This window comes from Podarcis raffonei, chromosome 4 (genome assembly GCF_027172205.1).
Source record: "Podarcis raffonei isolate rPodRaf1 chromosome 4, rPodRaf1.pri, whole genome shotgun sequence".
NCBI classification, from domain to species: Eukaryota; Metazoa; Chordata; class Lepidosauria; order Squamata; family Lacertidae; genus Podarcis; species Podarcis raffonei.
In genome coordinates, this window is record NC_070605.1 from 27151691 (window position 1) to 27171257 (window position 19567).

General features: G+C 45.1%; 1 protein-coding gene across 1 annotated transcript; it reads right to left on the reverse strand.

Moving 5' to 3' along the window:
• Nucleotides 1-14311: 14311 nt before the first annotated feature.
• On the reverse strand, nucleotides 14312-17582 carry GPR12 (G protein-coupled receptor 12). The gene is made up of 2 exons (XM_053385929.1): nucleotides 17195-17582; nucleotides 14312-16333 (listed from the first exon to the last, which is right to left on the reverse strand). Exon 2 carries the CDS (start codon nucleotides 16316-16318, stop codon nucleotides 15314-15316), a length of 1005 nt encoding a protein of 334 aa, XP_053241904.1. The 5' UTR covers nucleotides 16319-16333; nucleotides 17195-17582; the 3' UTR covers nucleotides 14312-15313.
• Between the last annotated feature and the right edge of the window lie 1985 nt (nucleotides 17583-19567).

The following is a 19567-nucleotide window of genomic DNA, read 5'->3' on the forward strand; positions in this document are numbered from 1 at the left end:
AGGGACATCTTTCCCTCTGTGAAAACACTTCCAATAGTAGCAAAGCCCCACCTCCACTTTAGCTGTCTTTTTATAGCAGTTTGCTTTGATGCAGGGGCGGAGGTGGTGATATTGCTGCTGAAATAAAACACTTCCATCATAGTAAGTGCCATCCCACAAGGCCCTGTCGCAACATGAAACACAGTTAAAACTGAGTCGGCCACCCACGGTATTCCTTCCCATTTTACACTGATTCACAGCTGGAAGAATGGAACTGATGATGTGCCTTTAGAAGGATGAGCTTGTTATGGAACAGAATTTATCGGATGATACTAAACGTGGAAGGCTTCATACAATGGGATGACGCACAAGGACTTTTGAAAGAACTTTTTAAAAAGCTCATTTGCAATAAAACATCACAGGAAGTGGAAGGGCCATAGCTCAGTAGTAGAGCCTCTGCCTTACAAGCAGAAGGGCCTGGAGAGCTGCTGCCGGTCAGTGTAGACAATATTGAGATAGGACTCAGTATAGTGTAGCTTCCTATGTTCCTAAGCAGTGCAATAGTGAGGGTAGGAAAAGTAGAGGTGCTCTTAATCAAAATCTGCAAGCCCCTTTGTATCTCTCCTCCTCCTCCTCCTCCTCCTCAACAACCTCCTCCTCCTGTTCTGTATTGCCTTTTTCAAACAGCAGACACAGCTAGCAGTAAGGCAGGCCAGCCCCCTCTGTAATTCAAGCACTAGTAGGTTTTGTTTTGTTCCTTTCTGCTGACTCCCAGGTCCTAGCCCAGCACTCTAACCACTACACTACATACGCCATCAACCTTATGTCATGGATAAGGCTGGATGCAGAGGAATAGTGGGATTCACCAGCTGGGGAACCCCCAGGGGAAGAAGGCTCAGAGCCAGGGGATTGGTGGTGGGACGACAATGAGTGGTCAGAGGGAGAAGAGAGGGAAGACTGGGAGGAGGAGGAGGCGTCGGAAGCTGAAGAGGCAACAGGGTTTAGTGAGCAGAAAGAGGCTCCAGCAGAGAGCAGTGCAGACTCAGAGGCAGGAGAGGAGGAGGGCCAAGAGACAGAGATGTTGAAGCCAGGGGATCTCCCTGCTGTGACCAGCTCCCCTCCCCCAGGTTTTCCAGAATATGCAGAGAAATGAAGAGGGTGGAACAATAAGAAGAAAGACAACAACACCTTAGGTTTCTGGGGAAGAAACTAGGGGAGGTGCCTTATAGAGCAATAGGAAGGTCAGGACATTCAGTCCTGGAAATTGCCTCATTGGGGCAAGACCACTGGGAAGAGTTGCTGTGACCACTAGGATTGAGCTGTTTTGTTTCTTTGAATAAAGAGTTAACTTCACAGACATTTGGTGCTCTATTGTTTTATTGCAGACCTACGCCTGTCTCCAGCTCTTGACACTTTATAGCCCAGCACCCTCCATAGAAATAAAACAGCTAGGCATTCCCAGTGATGGTTCAGCAATTACAATTTTGACCATGCTATGCTTGACTATCTGTACCTGGGTAGATGTTGAGAGAGTGAACTTGCAACAGGGAAGAAATGAAGGACAGATGCCCACGATGCGTCTCAAAGCTGTGGGGCAGAACAGTCGGCTGGGAAACACTGCAATCATTCAAAACATACTCAACTTTTGTGTGTGCTACTCATTCCCATCTTGCAGCAGTCTGCGCAGCATCATGGAATTCCACAAAGGAAAGCAGCTGTCATGGTTGCAAACAGAGCATTCCTAACAGAATAATGTGGCTGAAGGATGGTGTGTTGAAAACATCTGTTCTAAGAGGCATGGGGAATTTGTGGCCCTCCAGAAGTTGCTGGACTTCAACTCCTAACAGACCCAGCCAACATGGCCAATGGTTAGGAAGGGTGGGAGTTGTAGTCTAACACCATCTGGACTCCCCCATCTCTGTAGTAGATGTTGAGGTTTCCATTCCACCTTAAGGAGCAGACGTGTGGAAATGTTGCGTGTCACATGTCTGTTTACATTCCAGCACAGCTTGCTGGGAACGTCCATTGTGTATAGCTTTTGCTTTTCCTGTTCTGAGAAGACGAGAGAGACGACATGTTTCTTTGTCCAGATTTATGATTAATAAATCTGTAGTTGTAGTATGCTTCCACAAGCCTCACGCCTATTCTGTGTGTGCAGTTCACTCTGCTGATAGTGTGCCTTGGCTTTGAAGCCCGGTCGCTGATTTACTTCAGGGTAGAGGCTGATGGTCTTCACAGCAGGATGGCTGGAAGGAAACAGCCCAGCTGGGGCTAGCCAGCTGGCCTGCCGGCCCTCTGCATGTCAACAGAAGACTGGTAACATCAAGGGAGTGGCTAGGTGACTTGCACTGGGTGTGTACCATCTTTGACTTGGCCTTTGGGTACTATTTTACTTCAGAGGACATCAGCGGGTACCCACCTGATTTATGCTACTCTAAATTGTGACTCCTAGGAGAACAGGAAGAAGCTCCTTTTTGTCTGACTGCATTTGCTGGACGAACGTGCGCCTACTATCTCAGTGTCAGCTACAGTGGTTTTTTTTTGGGGGGGGGGTTTGAGCAAGGCACTCACAATAAGCTTCCTTCCTAGTGACTCCACCTCCTCACTGCCTTTACTACTGCCATCTGCTGCTGCTCCTCTGCTGCCCAGAAGAATATTGACAGAACATAGCTCCCTGCGATATATGGATCAACAAGACATTTAAAAAAAGAAAGGGGTCTTGCTCGTTCCTTGCAGAAGGAACACCATATGAAGAAACAAGATGCAGTGCTGTGATTCTCAAGACGATTACTGCTTAGCAAAGTATCAACAGTAAGGGATCTATCTAAAGATATATATTTGCAGCTTCTGCTGACACACCGCCTCTGAATCTGACTTGCTGAATGTCAGCTACGGTGACTCACATGGGATACAAACAGCAGAGCTTTGCACACTGAGAATAAGAAAGCAAGAAGGTACAAGGCACCTCTTGTTTGAACATCTACCTTCCCCATCCCATTCCCCCTTCTTCTTTAACACCCAGCCAAAGGAAGATTCCAATGAGAATCACAAGTACCAGATAACATTCATTCTGTATTTCTGTGTGGCAGCACTACTTATTGGATATTAAGCAGGCGTTTTCACTGTAGTGCTTTCAGCGCCTGATAAAACCCCTTTTCTTTCAGCAAGCCACCTAATCAGGCAGGCAATTTTAACATGTAATTTTGTTATGAGCTTGTATCTGATGCTCTCAGAGTTATGTTGCGACTTGTAGGAAGGAGTTAGTGCATATGAATACATGTCCATTGATAAGGATTGGCAGTTACCTCCCCTCTCCCTAACTCGTGCCCTGGACAAAGTTGCAAGGTCACAACTCTTACTTTATAGGGGATGGCTGAATGATCTTGCATGTATCTGTGTCCTTTTTATTGCACATTCATCCTGATTTGTGCTCATTATGCCATTGGGGCAGTTGTACACAATTGTGTTTTCACTACCATTTGAACTGCAAACAATGCAGGCCAGTTGTGCTACTTTCACTTGCAACGGATGCATGCCATGGAGTTTCCTCCTAAAATCCTGTAACTTTTCATACTACAAACCTGGGGTGTTCCGTTGTTGTTGTCGTCCCACTTTTGTTGTGTTTTACCACAAGAATGCCCCTCCAAGTGGCAATCATATGGTAACATTAGAGAAGCATCGAAGAACAATTGAGAATGTGGAATGATGTGTGGATTGTTTACCACTAATGCACTCTTTTTGTGTCAATGACAAGTTGCAATATGCACCGCAACCACCACCATGCCAAGTCTAGAGTGGCCCATCACTGTAAAATGAAAAAGTTAATAAAACTAAGGCTGAGATTCAATGTAACATCAGCAGGGACTCTGCTTGCGCAACAAGGCTTCTCCTTCCTCTGTTTCCCCTGCACTCCCAATCTACTCTGAAGGTTTAGGACTTTTCCTTAGAAGACACTCTGGAGTAGATGTGTGGGCACAGAGGGCTGGAGGGCAAGGAAGCCCCATTATGCAAGCAGACTGTCACTAATGGATCTCACCCTATGTTTTTATAAAGGGGCTAGGTTAGGATAAGTGTACCTACTGGGTTTTGTAACCATACACTGACTTTGCAGAATTTCCTAAACAAAGGGGCTTTTAATGTTTTTAGGGGTTCTTTTTTTATCTGTAAGCCACCTTGAATCCCAACAGGGGAAAAGGCGCAGTATGATCATGATGTTATTAGATAATCACGTCCTATTGTTAAGTTACAGCCTTTCAGCCAAGAGAATTACACAAAGACAGCTTCCCACTTCCATCCCATCCTGCTCTAATTTTTTAGACTGTCCAATTATTTCTTTTACGAAAAATACAGCCTTGCCCTTATTATAACTAAAACATAATTAAGAAGCACCTGTTATGAACCACTGAAATCCTTTACAAGAGGTTCACTGTGCAACCCTATGTGCTTGCTCAGAAGTAAATTATACTCTCTCTAAGGGCATAGCTTCCTTAATTTATAAAGTTCTAATAACACTAGAATATGGCAATCTATTGTACACAAAAATGCCATGGGAAATGGACCTCGATGTGCAAATACCAAATGGAAAATAGATGGCTTTGTGGTCTGGGAGACTGTTGAAATCAGTTTCTGCAAAAATAAGGGAAGCCTCATTAAAACTTCTGCATAGGTGGCATTATACACCAGTGAAGCTATCCCAAATATGTACAGAAGTCAATCCCAGTTGTCAGAGGGGATGCACAGTCAAAGGTCCATATGTGGTGGTGCTGTGACATCACCAAACCCTTCTGGAGTACTGTCTTCAAAGAAATAAGCTTGATATACAACAAAACAATTGAAATGTCTCCCTGCACTAGCACTACTTGGGCTTAGGATTCCGTCTGCTCATGATTATTCTAAAGATGACCTCTTAGCCTTCCTATTGACTGCCGTCCATATGGAGATAGCCAGATGTTGGAAAACTGGTGTTGGGCTGAACATTGATCCTTTGTTTAACAGAGCATGGTCAATCGCTTTGGCTGAGAAACTAACATGCCAGGTGAGAGTGGCAAAGGGCAAACACAATCCATATTCCTTTTATAAGATATGGCAAATGTTTATTGAATGCAGGAAGGAATCCAACCAGTGCTCATGTGGTGTGATCTCTTTAAATGAAACTTTAACACATCACATGTGTTTTATCGGGACAAGTTATTTGCTGCTTACTGTTATAACAGTTGTTTTCTCAAAATTTATCTTCTGTACCATGGAAATAAATAAAAACAATATTTAAAAGAAAAAAGAAGTAAATTCTACTCAGTAGAATGAATAGTTCCAAAGCACTGAGAAGTTAACTTGTCCTCCCAATTATGTGAAAATCAGTTTTCTGTTGCAAAATGAGGAATGATATAGGCTGCTAGGCTGCCAATCCAACCCTAAGCACATTTGCTTAGGTGTATTTGGTCTTACTTCCAAATACGTGTACATAACCTTGCATTTCACCTTGTTTTGCAAAACACCTTAAGACAAATTCCTCACTGTGCTTTGTTTATATAATCCAATATGAATTTTATTATGAAAACACAAACATCTTATATAAACCTCCTGTAAGAAGCAGCACAGTGACAGTTCTAAAATGCATGTAGTCATTTTAAGGGTAAGCGTCTAGTTACATATTAATGCTATTCATACCTTTTCCTGTGAAAACCATAAAAATAACTTCCCACCTCAGAAAAACATAATTTGAGACTAAAATGAAAATTTCACTGCAGCCCTGTGCAATGAAAGAGATGTGTAGAGTAAATAAAAAGCATCACAGTGCAATCCTGTTCATGTCTATTCAATGGAACTTGCTCCCAGTTAGCTTTGTAGAGGAATGCAGCTGCATAATTGTTTTCCCTGGGGTGCTACAAGCAATCTTGGTAATACCACCCACACTCTCATTTCAACTCAATCCTTCTTGTCCAAATACTAATCTTTGTGCTGCTGATCTATACACATATCTGCACCACCTCTTCTCAGAATGAGGAGCTGCTTGCAATTCTGTCTGCTGCTGAACTCAGGCACACACCAGAGATTATGCCGTGTGAAAAGTGAGGTGGCAACCTTGACAGGATTCCATTAAATCAAGATTATGCAGTGTCAGAAACGCTCCCCCCCACCCCCCCCACCAGTATTAGTAGAAGAGATTAGTAAGGTGTTCGTAGTGAACTAACAGACTGATGCAATTTTTTTAAAAAATCAGCTGAGTTGCCAACCCCAAAGAGCAGCCAGTTTCCAGACACAGAGGAAGAAACAGCTGAATCAGAAGGGACAGTGGTACCAGCTGAGCAGAAGTTGAACCCAGACCCAGGACACAACACCAAGCCTGGCTAGGAGCCTCTCAGCCTTGGTCGTCTTAAGTCCAAGACCCCTGGGATCCCCAGCAACAGCACACCCTGAGAAACTGACCCCTTTTACACCAGGGGCCTCACGTTATCAAGTGGCTGCTGATCGACACAGACCATGCTCATGGCAGGAGATGGCCAAAAACAACTGAATGCTAAACTCCAGGCTGGAAAACTATCCTGGTCTGACTCTCCACTCTTCAGGAAGTGGGCAGAACCTGGGAGGTTTGGCCAAGAGGAATTCTTGCCAGTGCAAGATGACATCTAGGAGCTGTCCAAGGTGCTGATTATCTATCGTGCTCCCTAGACTCCTGCTCATGTCAGGACAGAGAGCACAGTACAGTACAGAAGTGAGAATGGTCAGGGAGCACTGCAATATTTTAGACAACACAAGTTAAAGGATGCAGCATTGATTTAACAAGCACTTTTCTTTGAAGACACCAGGAAGTGGGGTGCAAATCAAGGAAATGGATGCAAGGACCCAGCTCCTGAGGGCAGTGGCAGATTGCATGAAAATGACCTGAAGCACAATAGCCTAAGAATTGTGATGGCCAGGAGTCAAAGACCTGAATATGTGGGGGCTTCCTGCTTCTATTATGGGAAAAGAATAATGAGGACAGTGCCTTGTTTATTTGTTTAAAGTATCGTTGCCTTTTCCTTTGTAAAAAAATTATTTAAAAATCTCAACATAGTTTAATAAAAAATGGGAGGGGGGAGAGAAATTGAGATTGAAAAGCAATTCAATACTGCTGAGAAGGCATGTCTGTGGATGTGACCTTGACCGGTTTTCATGTCATCAGCTGCTTTTAATAATCAGAATTCACCTGGGCTGTTTATAGCACATCACACGCTTGACTGTGTTGCCTGCCTCTTGACTGTCGCTCTCTTGGTTGCTAGTATTTTATTTATTCATTTGATTCCTTACCTGCCCTGCACTGGAAGTCCCCAGCGCTGGTTGGAGCAATATATTATACAATGATAAAAAAAAGGATCAAACCGTTACAACTGCAAAACAAGTAAAATAGTTCTAGACAGATCAGAACAGAAGAAATTCAACACAAGGGGTGAATCCCACAAAATTAAATGCTTCAACAATCACAGACCAGTTAACGACAAAATTGCTCTTTATTGTAAACTCTTATTGTGAGCCCTCTATGAAGGGTGGAATGCAAATAAACAACTTTAAATATGTAATAACACTTAAATGTATATGAGCTGTTTCATTCAGGATTTGTTTTCATGCCCTGAATTCCCCCAACCCCTACAAGTGGGCAGAAACATTGCCTGCTTGGGCTGCCTGAGGTGTCGTTTTGGTCCTCCATTACTGCTCTACTTCTTGTTCATAACATACCTTCATTTTTTTCACACCTTTGTAGGTCAGAGTACTTGGTATTCAAGGGCTGATCAGACCCATTTTTCTTTCTTTCAAATGTTTCAGACAATTGGTCCATCCAGCTCAGTATTGTCAACACTGACTACCAGCAGCCATCCCAGGATTCAGATAGAGGACATTCCTTGGAGATACCAAAGATAGAACCTTCTGCACACACAGCAGATGCTCTACCACTGAGCTATGATCTTTCCCCAAGGCTGAGGCCATGACACCTCTTTGTACAATATGAATGCTTCAACATGTATTTTCAATATGCATTTAACGCAAATTCTGAGAGACTGGTCTGTTACTTGCATTCATTCTGCCTTGTGTGCCCCCAGTACATGATGTATGTTGCATGATGACATAGGACAGGGCCAGGGCCAGATTTACCGTATTTTTCGTCCCATAGGACGCTCCGTTCCATAGGACACACCTAGTTTTTTTGGGGGGGGGGAATAAAGGAATTTCCCCCCTTTATTTCCCCCCAAAACCAGGTCGGGGAAACCAAACCAGGTCGGGGAACAGCGGTATGGCGGCGCTCCGCCTCCCCGCTGTCTCCCGAGCTTCTGGGGCTGGCGCTGGGGAGAAGCGTGCTTCTTCCCAGCGCCAGCCTCCAAACCAGGTCGAGGAACAGCGGGATGGCGGCGCTGTGCCTCCCCGCTGTCCCCCAAGCTTGTGGGGCTGGCCGATGTCTGCCCGAAGCGCGGGGCGCTCTGCTTTAGCGCACCGGGCGGCAGGCTGCTATCCGCAGCCTAGGGAGCCTCCGGGAACTCCTACATACACCAACTCCAGAACCTACATACTCCAGAACCTACATACACCAACAGTGTTTTGTTTTGTATAGGCTCCTATGATGTAAGTAATGGGCCCACCTGCTAGCCTGCTCCCTAAAATATCACTGGTTTGCTCTTTTCTATATATATGGTGCCTACATTCTGCATGGACTGGTTGCATGGCAACATGTAGCATGCAGCTGCAGGCTGCAATGCAGCACAGTTGAGTGTAGGTCAAGCTGTTGTACCTGTTATCTAATATTTAAAAATGCTTGTAGACTGATGATCAGGCAGCATAGACTAAGGGTATGAGTCTTATGCCTACTGATTGGTTCCATGTAATACATAATTTATTTATTTTGATCCCATTGTGGCTTTAGATACCTATTAGGTCCATAAATTACCATATAGCATATATTCAACACAAAAAAGCAACAATTTGTTGTTGACAAAGGACAGCTGGACATATAAAGGGCCCCATTACCTTCAGTAGCTTAGGGCCTCATCAAACCTAAATCTGGCTCTGAACAGGGCTTTCTCTATGGTGGCCCCAAAGTTCCAGAACTCCCTCCCTAGAGATGCTTGCTTCACTCCTTTCTCATTGGCTTTTAGTCAAGGTGTCTAGATGGTCAAGGTTCCTCTCTTCCAGGAGGCTTTTGGACTGCCCCAATTTCCTCCCACCCCCTCACCCTGTAGTTCTACTGCATTGACTAGTTTTATTGAGTATTTGAAAGAAGTGGTATGCTTTTAGAAACGATTCCACGTTGCTTTTTGATATGTTTTATTAGCTGCCTCGGAGACTTTTAATCAGAAAGCAAGCTATAAATATTTCAAGAAATCAATCCCTCTTGTAAACCTGACGGCGTTTCTTTCGCTTGCGGAATGCTTTTTAACATTTTCACGGTAAGCCACTTTGCGAGGGCTATCCTCTCTGCAGGGCAGAGATATGTTCTGTCAACCTTATGTCAACCGGTTGTGCCAATAGTCAAGCACACTGGCCAGCAAATAGTCAAGCACAGTGGCCAGCAAATAGCTGCCAGTGTGCTTGACTATTTGCTGGCCACTTCTCTAAAACACGAGGGGGGCTAGAAAGCAGCCCGAAGGAAACAGCAACAGAAAAGAGGGTCAAGTGAAAAGAAACTCACATATATAAATACAGTACTTTAAAAATCAAGATGTGACTCATGCTTTTGAACATCTGGGGATACACAGTGCTGCAAAGGCTCTTAGTCACTCTCAACAGGCTGAAAGACTCAGCTGGTAAGAAAAAGGAGTTTCTCCTTTTTTAACCTGCTGAGACTTTGTATTTAAAACGAGTGCTATACATACAGTGCAGAGTTATGGATGCACAGCTCACATCGTGCTAGCTCATGATCCTTGGGCTCAAATCTCTTCCCCCCCAAAGACTCCCATATGCATCTTTTAATGCGAATTGCGACTGATATGCAAAAATTCAATGTCAGTAAGCCCCTCTCATGGCATTGCTCCATCTCTTTTTCACAGCAAGCACATTTCTGATTTGCATTTTGAGATCTATGTGCAGTGGGCAATGGTGCTGGATGTACTCATGTGTCTAACTTACATCCAGGAGCTGTTTGCAACCCACACAGGCACTAGAACTGGCCTACAGAAAACAAACCCTAGTGCACAGGTCTACAGAATCTCTTCTCCTTGGATTCAAACAATCTTCTTTGCATATATTACAAAATACACTTGATAATCTTCATGTAACTTGGAGGCATGGATGGATATACACTGACGCGTGAAAACTTCCATGGTTGTCTTAATAGGACAGCATGTTGTATCAATTCATTGACAATCACTTTCTTTCTTTTTTTAAAAAAAGAGTTCTAAGAATTGCTGCTTTTGGCACCAGAGGAAATGGCACATTTGTCCACTACATTTGTACAAATTGTGTCTAGGTAGCATATGTAAAACAGTACTAATAGTACTACTAATAATAAATTGCTGCAGTTTCCCAGTTTGTGATATTTGGTGGGACTGAATAAGAGCACGTTACATCCAAACCAGGGTTTAGTGTTACATTCAAACAGAGTCATGTTTTGAAAGAAAGGGATAGTAAAAGGAAAGAACCAATTATTATCTAATTTATAGAAGCTTTCCTCTCTGGTCAGCTGAGAGGGATTCTTACTTGTCCTAGGCAAGGAGGCATGTACACAAGTTTGCACACTGAACACATCAGACTCCTGGGCATGTTAGAGAAAGACAGAGAGAACAAAAAGTGGTTTTGGCAACATTTGAACAAGATTCTTTCTTTGTTTTACTAGGGCAATACAATCAAAATAAATTGACTTTTTCATTTTAGCAAACAAGCCTAACACGTAGTTGTCATACATTGTATACACTTTGTATAAAAACCAAGAGCATTCATTCTAGAACACATTATGAGATGCTTCCTTATTAATAGTGGGAATCTGGAGACAATCAGAATTGCCTTAATATACAAATGTAGACAAAGAAACGCATTATAGTATTTCGAGATGTAAATTGTTGCTCAGATCTACCCATCTGATGAGTCTGGAAGAAACAGCGGTGTTCAATACACCAGTCTTGAGAAGTCCTTGTAGTTTTACAAATTAAAACTTTAAACAAGATTAGTTTACATTTGGCATAAAAACTAAGTTATTGCAATTGAAACCCCTACGGCCTCAGACAAAACGAGACCTATGCACACACATGAAATTCTGTTCTGTGTTTCGCTTACAAATTGTTAAAAACCACAGAAATGTGCCACAAAAGCCACAGTCGTCAAAATAGCCACATGATAAGACAGGGAGCATGGACCGATTCAAACACGTTTCACTGAGGAGGTACAGCTTGGACAAAGTGTTTGTACCACCTCAACTTTCCACTGAGTTGTTCTGTTGAGAGTTCTCCCTGCGAAAACAGCGCCACAAGTGAGAAAGTTTAGCACCCCAGACAGGAGGCTAGGCTAGAAAGCTCCCCACCCGAAAAACAAGGCAATAGTTCCTACCGCACAAGAAGTTTGTGCTACAACAAACCCATAAGATTGAATCAGCCCTTTGATTAGTAAGATACAGTGTCAGCAATATGGAATAGTCTTCCATCAATATATATCATACAGTGCTTTTTTAAAATATAACTTTCAATATTTCTTTTTTCACAACGGAAAGGTAATGGATTTATACAGAGAGACGTCACTGAAACAATAAGGTATATCGCTTTGACATTCAGAAGATGTGTAAACTCCTGTCAATGCATAGCAACCACACTCTCGGGGAGACATTCTTGGTCCAAGGTCAGAGGCTTTTGCTCCCCGTTATATTGCACCCCACCCCTGCAAGCAGTTCCATTCCCTTCTTCTCTCCCCAACCATTCCTGGGTTTTGAGGCAGCTCTTCTCCTTGGTCACTCAGAATGCTTGCCAGCTTTTCCCTGACAGAGGTTTGGTGCTTCGAATTGCTCTGCAACAGGCAGAAATCCATCAGGAGCTGCTTTGTCTGGCAGCAGGATGCAATAATGGGAGAGGTGGATTTTGTCAAATTTCTGCGTGCTGCTGTTAAAGAAGGGGCAGCCAACATGGTGCCCTTCAGATGTTCTGAATTCCAGCTGCCATCAGCCACCATCAACATGGCCAGTGGTCAAGGAGGATGGGAATTGGAGGTCACAACATCCAGAGGGAACCACATTGGCTGCCTCTTTATTAAAGGCACAGAGTCTCAATTAGAATAAAAGAGAAAAGAGGCTCTCATTCGAGTTCTGTAGAGCTGCTCAGATATTCCCCTTCCTAGCCAGAAAACCCATATTTGCTCCCCTCTGATGGCTTGGGAAATAGGGCAGAGATGTCTATGGCTGGGCTTCTCATGGATTCATACCCTAAGACTCTCCCCTCCTTGGCTCAGAAAGCAATACAAATGCCTACATTTCATTAAAACAGGCCAAGCTGCCAGCAAAGCAGTAGTGGGCAACCTGTGGCCCTCCAGAAGCTATTGGACTACAGCTCCCATCATCGCTAACCATTGGTCATGCTGGTTGGGGTAGACAGATGTTGAAGCCCAACATCTGGAAGACCACAGGCTGAAAACCACTGCATTCTTAAGTCCACGTGAAAATACTCCTTTTTTTTTTTTTTTTACTTTTTATAGATTTTTTTTATAATCCAAAACTTACAATACCCTTTCTGGCATGAGCATCCCCCTCATAAATGTTTCCAAGTGTAGAAAACAACAACACGTTGTCTTGCATTACAGCCCATCACTTAACTATTCATTACAATAACCTCCATCTTTCACACTAGAACTAATATCCTGAAATGAAATGGAATTATATGAATACAGTATTGTGCTTCAAAACGGGGGGGGGGGGGGAGTCACTAGAAAATGTGTAAATGTTTCGTGCGTATTTTATTATTTGGAATGACAATCTGAGCTCATGCACTCAAACATGAAAATGTCAGATTTCAGAACTGGAGGCCAGAGCAGAACAAAGTGTGTCTCATGTAAAACACATACAAATGTCAGTGACAAAGCTTACCAAGCTGTCCTGGGTTGAGATTAATGCTGAATTTAAAGCATGTTGTTTCATTGTTCTTGCAGCCTTGAAGATGAATCTTTTTTAAAAAAAATTACCAGCCCCGCCAATATTTTTTCACCAGCCTATGTGCCTGCCGTCGTGTATTTTAAGTGTCACAGTAGTGGGTTTGGCAATCTATCTGATCAGAAGAAATCATTACTCACCAAATGTGAGTGGGCAAGTGGCTAACTGCAAGGCTGGCTGAAAAAAATTAATCTGTTGTAAAAACAGAGTATTCTGTGCTTTATTGCTGTATAACAGTCTTAGTTATTGCAAATCAGCTGTCTAGGGTACATAATCATAAACACAAGCACTAATGGAGCTATTGAAGATTCCTGTTGGATTTGCAGCCTGGTTAACATTAATGGAAACGTGAGTTAATGATTCTTGCCCACTCTTCAGTTCACACATAAGGTAAGCCAAACCATGGGTTGGCACAACTGCAAAGGTTCTTGAGAGACTCCCTGCACTCTTCCCCTTGTTCTCGTCCTGCTGCACTGCTTTGAGCTAAGCTGTTCTTTGGCTTGGTGTGTTATCCACACATGGAATCATGGTTTGCTCTCCCAAGACAAACCACAAGCTGTAAACCCCCCCAAAAAGAAATATTAGTTAAAACCGGTGCTTTCCCCCCCAGAGGGTACTCAAGGGTACACAGTACTGGCACCTCTGTTGTTGTTAAAAAGTGTGGCACTTACTGCAACAACTTCATGGTGAGTACTGGCACCTATTTTTCTAGGGGGGGGGGAAGCACTGGTTAAAACCAATGGTTTGCCTGAAACCTCAACTCCAGGGTTCAGATGACATGCTAAGCCAAACCATGGCTTAGCTCTTGGCAATGCAGCAGGAGGAGGACCAGAAGAGGAGCACAATAGCTACCATCTCTTCTCTGGGAACCTGCATACTTACAATAACCCATGGTTTAGCTTACTCTTATATGTGAACTGGGTTGAAGACCAAAAGGGATGGGGTTTTTCTTAATACTAAAAAGAAAAAAGCAGCATAGCTGGTCTCAGTTGCGTAAACAACTGGGGAAAAGACTAATTTTTTGCTCATTTAGAGATTTATGGGAAACGATGTAACTTCTGAGGTCACATTTTAGGCAAACTTCTCTGCACGGCTTCCCTTGCTAGAACAGGAACCAAACACGTGCATCTGATTTGGATGTACATTGGCACGTCCTTCTTCCAACACCAAGATCTGGAAGGAAGTCATCCTATGTAGGCATCCACATGAAACTGTGCGGTGGTGAAATCTCAGCACCGCCTATCTTTTGACCACAGCCCACCTCATGTGTAAATCTCCTTGAATGTCATTTGCTTGTGTCCTAAAATGCAAGTCTGTAGATCTGTGTCTCTAAAATACATCAGAAACAATAGAGAGAGAGAGAGACGAATTCAAAACCCATTTACTCTGGACTAGTCTTATTAAGACACGGGTGGTGCTGTGGGTTAAACCACAGAGCCTAGGGCTTGCCGATCAGAAGGTCGGCGGTTTGAATCCCTGCGACGGGGTGAGCTCCCGTTGCTCAGTCCCTGCTCCTGCCAACCTAGCAGTTTGAAAGCATGTCAAAGGGCAAGTAGATAAATAGGTACCGCTCTGGCGGGAAGGTAAATGGTGTTTCCGTGCGCTGCTCTGGTTCGCCAGAAGTGACTTAGTCATGCTGGCCACATGACCCAGAAGCTGTACGCCGGCTCCCTCGGCCAATAATGCGAGATGAGCGCTACAACCCCAGAGTCGGCCACGACTGGACCTAACAGTCAGGGGTCCCTTTACCTTTTCCTAGTCTTATTAAAGTTAATGAAATTGTTTCCCAAGTAAGTTGGGTTGTGGACTTGCTTGCTCCTGAACAGGAACTCTATGTGTACCTCGTCCTACATTTTGGGTGCAAGTGGGTTCTTGCAAGTGGCGCACATGGGCAACTTTCTCTCATAGGGAGAAATCAGATCTACATCTAACATCCCCTCTCAGCTGATACGGTGAAGCCTGGGAGAAATAGTTGGATCTAAGGGAATTAGTTCCCCATCCCCAACAAGAGCAGAATATAAGCAACAATCAAAAGTTGGCAAAGAGGTGATTTCGCTTTTAGGCATGATCCTGAAACTGCACAACATGGTTTATTTGGGTCAACAGGGTTTTCCTTGCCTTTCCTCCCTTTCTTTAAAAAAGGTCAATACTCCCTGTGGCTCGAGTGTGAATCTGTTATGTACAATGCAATGAAAGCAGCAAAGCCATGTAACACAACGCTAAATGAACGTCCGTCCTCTCTCTTAATCAAACATCGCTCGGAGATCTCGCCCGTGCCGAAAGGTTGGAAGGAATGCAGCCGCAGCAAATGAGCCAAAGTGCCTTTTGGATTTCTTGGTTTCGGAAAGCATATATTACAGGGTTGATGATGGAATTGTACGTGGCCGGGAGGAGAGTCGCGTAGGTGTATATTGAAGGATAGGTGTAGTCGGCTATTAAAGAATAGAGTGTGAAAGGCATCCAGCAAGCGGCAAAGGTCCCCAGGATAATGGCTAAGGTGGACACTCCTTTTCGGGTCGTCACATAGTGGGAAGTGGCCAGGAAGTGGTGCTGCAAGGCGATCTGATGGGCATGGCGCATCACAATTTTGCAGATCTGAATGTACAGCTGGAGCATGAGAGCAAACATGAGCAAGAAAGAGACAGAAAGGATGGCCGCGTTATTTTTAGTGAGCGGCCGGATCACACTGCAGGTGGACTCGTCTTTCAGGCAGTTCCAGCCCATTATAGGTAGCAGCCCGATACAAATGGAAGCTCCCCAGAGCAGAACCAGCATGATATAGGTGAAAGTGACAGTCCTCTCCGAATTGTAAGTCAAAGCATAATAGAGGGAGAGGTAACGGTCAACCGTGATAGCCAGCAAGCTGCAGACAGAGGCAGAGAAAGAGGCAACGATCAGTCCAACCGTGACCAGCTTGGTAGATTCCGACTGGAGAAGGTAGGCAAAGATAAAATTGAAGATCAATCCAATCCCTGCCAAGAGATCAGCCAAGGCCAGGCTTCCTATCAGGAGGAACATAGGGGCACGGAGACTAGGATTATGGAAGATAATAAGGACCACCAAGGCATTTTCACAGGAGATAAGGGTTCCTGAAGTACACAAGACAATATCCCAGGGGTTTACTATGAACTCTGGCTCTGGGTCACTGGCAGGAATCAGGGAGGTGACTGCAGCCGTGACATTCTCTGCCGGACTGGCTTCTAAGTGATCCGGAGGCAGCCACGTTAAATTAACCGTTGGGTCTTCGTTCATATTTAAACCCGTCCTCTTCAACGAAAAGACAATTTTTTCATTTTATTGCTCAGATAAACAGCACTTTTAAAGGAGCATGCAAAAAATAAAAATAAAAAATAGCCCCCTCCCTCCCCCACCTGCCGTAAAACAGCCTAAATCTACCGGGCAGGCACCCATTACATAAACATGACTGTACAAAATGTGGGTGGTGAGAGGAAACACAATGGATTTGAAACAGGATTTCAAAGGAAAATGAAAGGAAGGCAAACGAGATCAGAGCAACACTTGCCCCCACCTGCTCCTTCATATCAAAATAATTAAGGACAATTGCATGTATCGGAGCTATAGGGTCCTGCCCTCGATAATAAAATGCGATACGACAGCTAGAACTGTTGGAGATAAGGATTTTAAAAGCACACGCACGTAGACGACACCCAAGTTTTATTTAAAGACCGAAAAGCAGCATGGTGCTCGAAGCATAAAAAATCCACATCCACCATTTCGGAGCAATTAGTTAATCTGTAACCTTGCAAACAGGCATGAGAGCTTATTACCAGACAGCCCTGAAATATAATCGATTTAACAGAAGAAAAGAAGTCTCGCAAGTCCCAATACAGTGGGGAGGGCAGCCTATCAGCACCCAGGGCTTAAATAGATCTTGGAGGCACTGATGCTGCAAAACCTTGGCAGCGGGGGAAACCGGAGTGAGGAGGGGGGGGCAGGTAAACATAAAGGGGGGGGAGGAAAATGTCATGCAGGGTGACGGGGGCGGCTATCGGCATAACCTCCCCACTCGGGCAGACGCATGGAGGAGATGGATGGCACACAGACACACAGATATATGATCACAACACAGTGAGGAGAGCGAGACGAGCCCTCTTGCGCGGTGGTCACCTTGGCTTCTCCTCTGGAAGAGGAGGAGGAGGAGGATCCCCGCTTCCTTTCTATGCAGCTAGACTTGCCGCCGCCGCGGCCGCCGCTTCATGCATGCTCATTGTTTGCGCGGCGCAGGCGAGTGGAAGACAGGCTGGCAGGCAGGCAAGGAGGGAGGCAGGCAGCCGTCGCCGCGCCAGCTCCAGGCTCGGGGCTTTGCAGAGAGAAGGAGCGCAGGTGGGAAGCGCCCCCCTCTCCGTGCACGCGGCCGCCTGGCGCATCTAGGGGCGGGGAGCGGAGGAGGAGGAGGAGGGGGCGCGAGCACGCGCGGGAAAGGAGAAGGCGCGCCTCTCTCTCTCCCGCCGAGCGGGGCACCACGTGAGCCGCGTGGCGGAAAAGGCCGGCTGGCGGCTCCGCAGAGGCGGCGCGTTGGTAGACACCTGCTGCTCTCTAGTGCGCAAGCGCCGCCTTTGGGCGCTTTGGACCCGGCCGACGTTCCTCCTGCCTCGATTCCCTAGTCCGCTCCGGCCACATTTTATGTTCTGCTTTTATATCCCGCTTTTTCTGCAACGGCTTAGGGCCCCGAGTGGGGATTGGAACCCGCGCCTCCCAGGTCTTCGTCCAGCGTTCTAACCAGTACACCACACTGGCTCTCCCTGCCACCTCCCTTCTCACCGCTGCTTCTAAGAGCACTCCCTGCTGCTCTTGCTTCAGACCCGCATCCCTCTGCCTGGAGAAATTGTTGTTGTTGTTTAGTCGTGTCCGACTCTTCGTGACCCCATGGACCAGAGCACGCCAGGCACTCCTGTCTTCCACTGCCTCCCGCAGTTTGGTCAGACTCATGTTTGTAGCTTCGAGAACACTATCCAACCATCTCGTCCTCTGTCGTCCCCTTCTCCTTGTGCCCTCCATCTTTCCCAACATCAGGGTCTTTTCCAGGGAGTCTTCTCTTCTCATGAGGTGGCCAAAGTATTGGAGCCTCAGCTTCAGGATCTGTCCTTCCAGTGAGCACTCAGGCCTGATTTCCTTCAGAATGGAGAGGTTTGATCTTCTTGCAGTCCATGGGAAATAGCCTCCGCCATAAACTGGTCATGAGGCAGCTGCTGGCAGACCCACCTTCAGTCATGTATGATGCAGTGATTCCTGGAAGGTGACCTTGGGCATGTGCAGAGTGCCTTCCTTTCCTTTTGAATAGCTACAGCTGCCCCCCCCACACCCGCCTGAAATGCAAAAGAGACGTTGGCGGGAAAAGTAGTTTGTAGGTGCACCTCACTTCCAGCACCCTTTCATCCTTCCCTGCCTAGGGCAGACATGAGCAACCGAGGGGTGAGCAGGATCTACTTTGCTTCTTAAGGCTTGTAGGCCCATCAGTTGGAACCAGGCTACCAAAAAAAAGAGGTTCAGAAAAAACAGCAGAATTAAAGAGCAGCAAGGTGACATTGTGTGCATCCGTGTTCCTTCTTGCAGTGAGGTCCAGAGGGTGGCAAAATGAGAATAAGACTTTTCAGTGGTGGCTCCCCAACTGTAGAATGCTGTCTTCAGAGAGATGTGCCTGGCACCATCATTATCAGCTTTTAGGTGCCAAGCAAATGATGCTCCTGTTCACCCAAAGTGTTTGACTCTTAATTGGCTTCTACTGTATTGCTTCTACTGTATTGGTGTTCATCTTTGATGGGGTAAGGCAGAATTTCCCCTTTTTATGTTACTGCAGAATCAACACTTTCAGCCAATTAACATTATTTTATCATTCTGGTGTATTTTAAATTGCGTACCATGTATGCTTTTATAAATATAAGTCGCTTTGAGTTATTTTTGTAATAAGCAACAAATAAACACAATAACCAATCATTCGTTTTATTTGTATGCCGCTTTTCCAAAGTTAAAACCATTATTCATGGTTTCTTCCATTGACTCTGCCATCCTTGCCCTGGACTAGAATAATGCTTTCCCTGGCATTTGCACCCATTAATTTAACAGAACCTCAAAAGCTGTCTCCCTCTTTCGGGGAAGGGAGATGGACAGCTTGAGTTCCTTCTACCAATTAGGGTTCTTCCAGGTAAGGCCTTGATATGGTAAATGGGCCATGCAGATATCATAAATGGGTTCCTGGCAACAGATGTATCAGATATCCCCGGGAAAGGGTAAATCTGGATTAAATTGGGTGGGTGGAGAGAAACGCATGGCATTTTCATGCCAACGGTGTTATGTGGATGCTGCAAAAAACTTTCATGTGTGAGGAGCACTGATCCCACAATAAAAACATGTCTGGTCCTCTGTACCAGTTTTTCTCTCCTTTCAGTTCATCTCCCAGCTGAAGGCTGAATTCTGTCAAAGCAGCCAGCAACGCAACAATGCACATGTAGAGTGGTGTGCAACTACTAGGGTGTTCCATCA

Bases quoted from the DNA above. Each gene is read 5' to 3' on its own strand.
- GPR12 (XM_053385929.1), bottom strand. From the start codon at position 16,318: ATGAACGAAGACCCAACGGTTAATTTAACGTGGCTGCCTCCGGATCAC.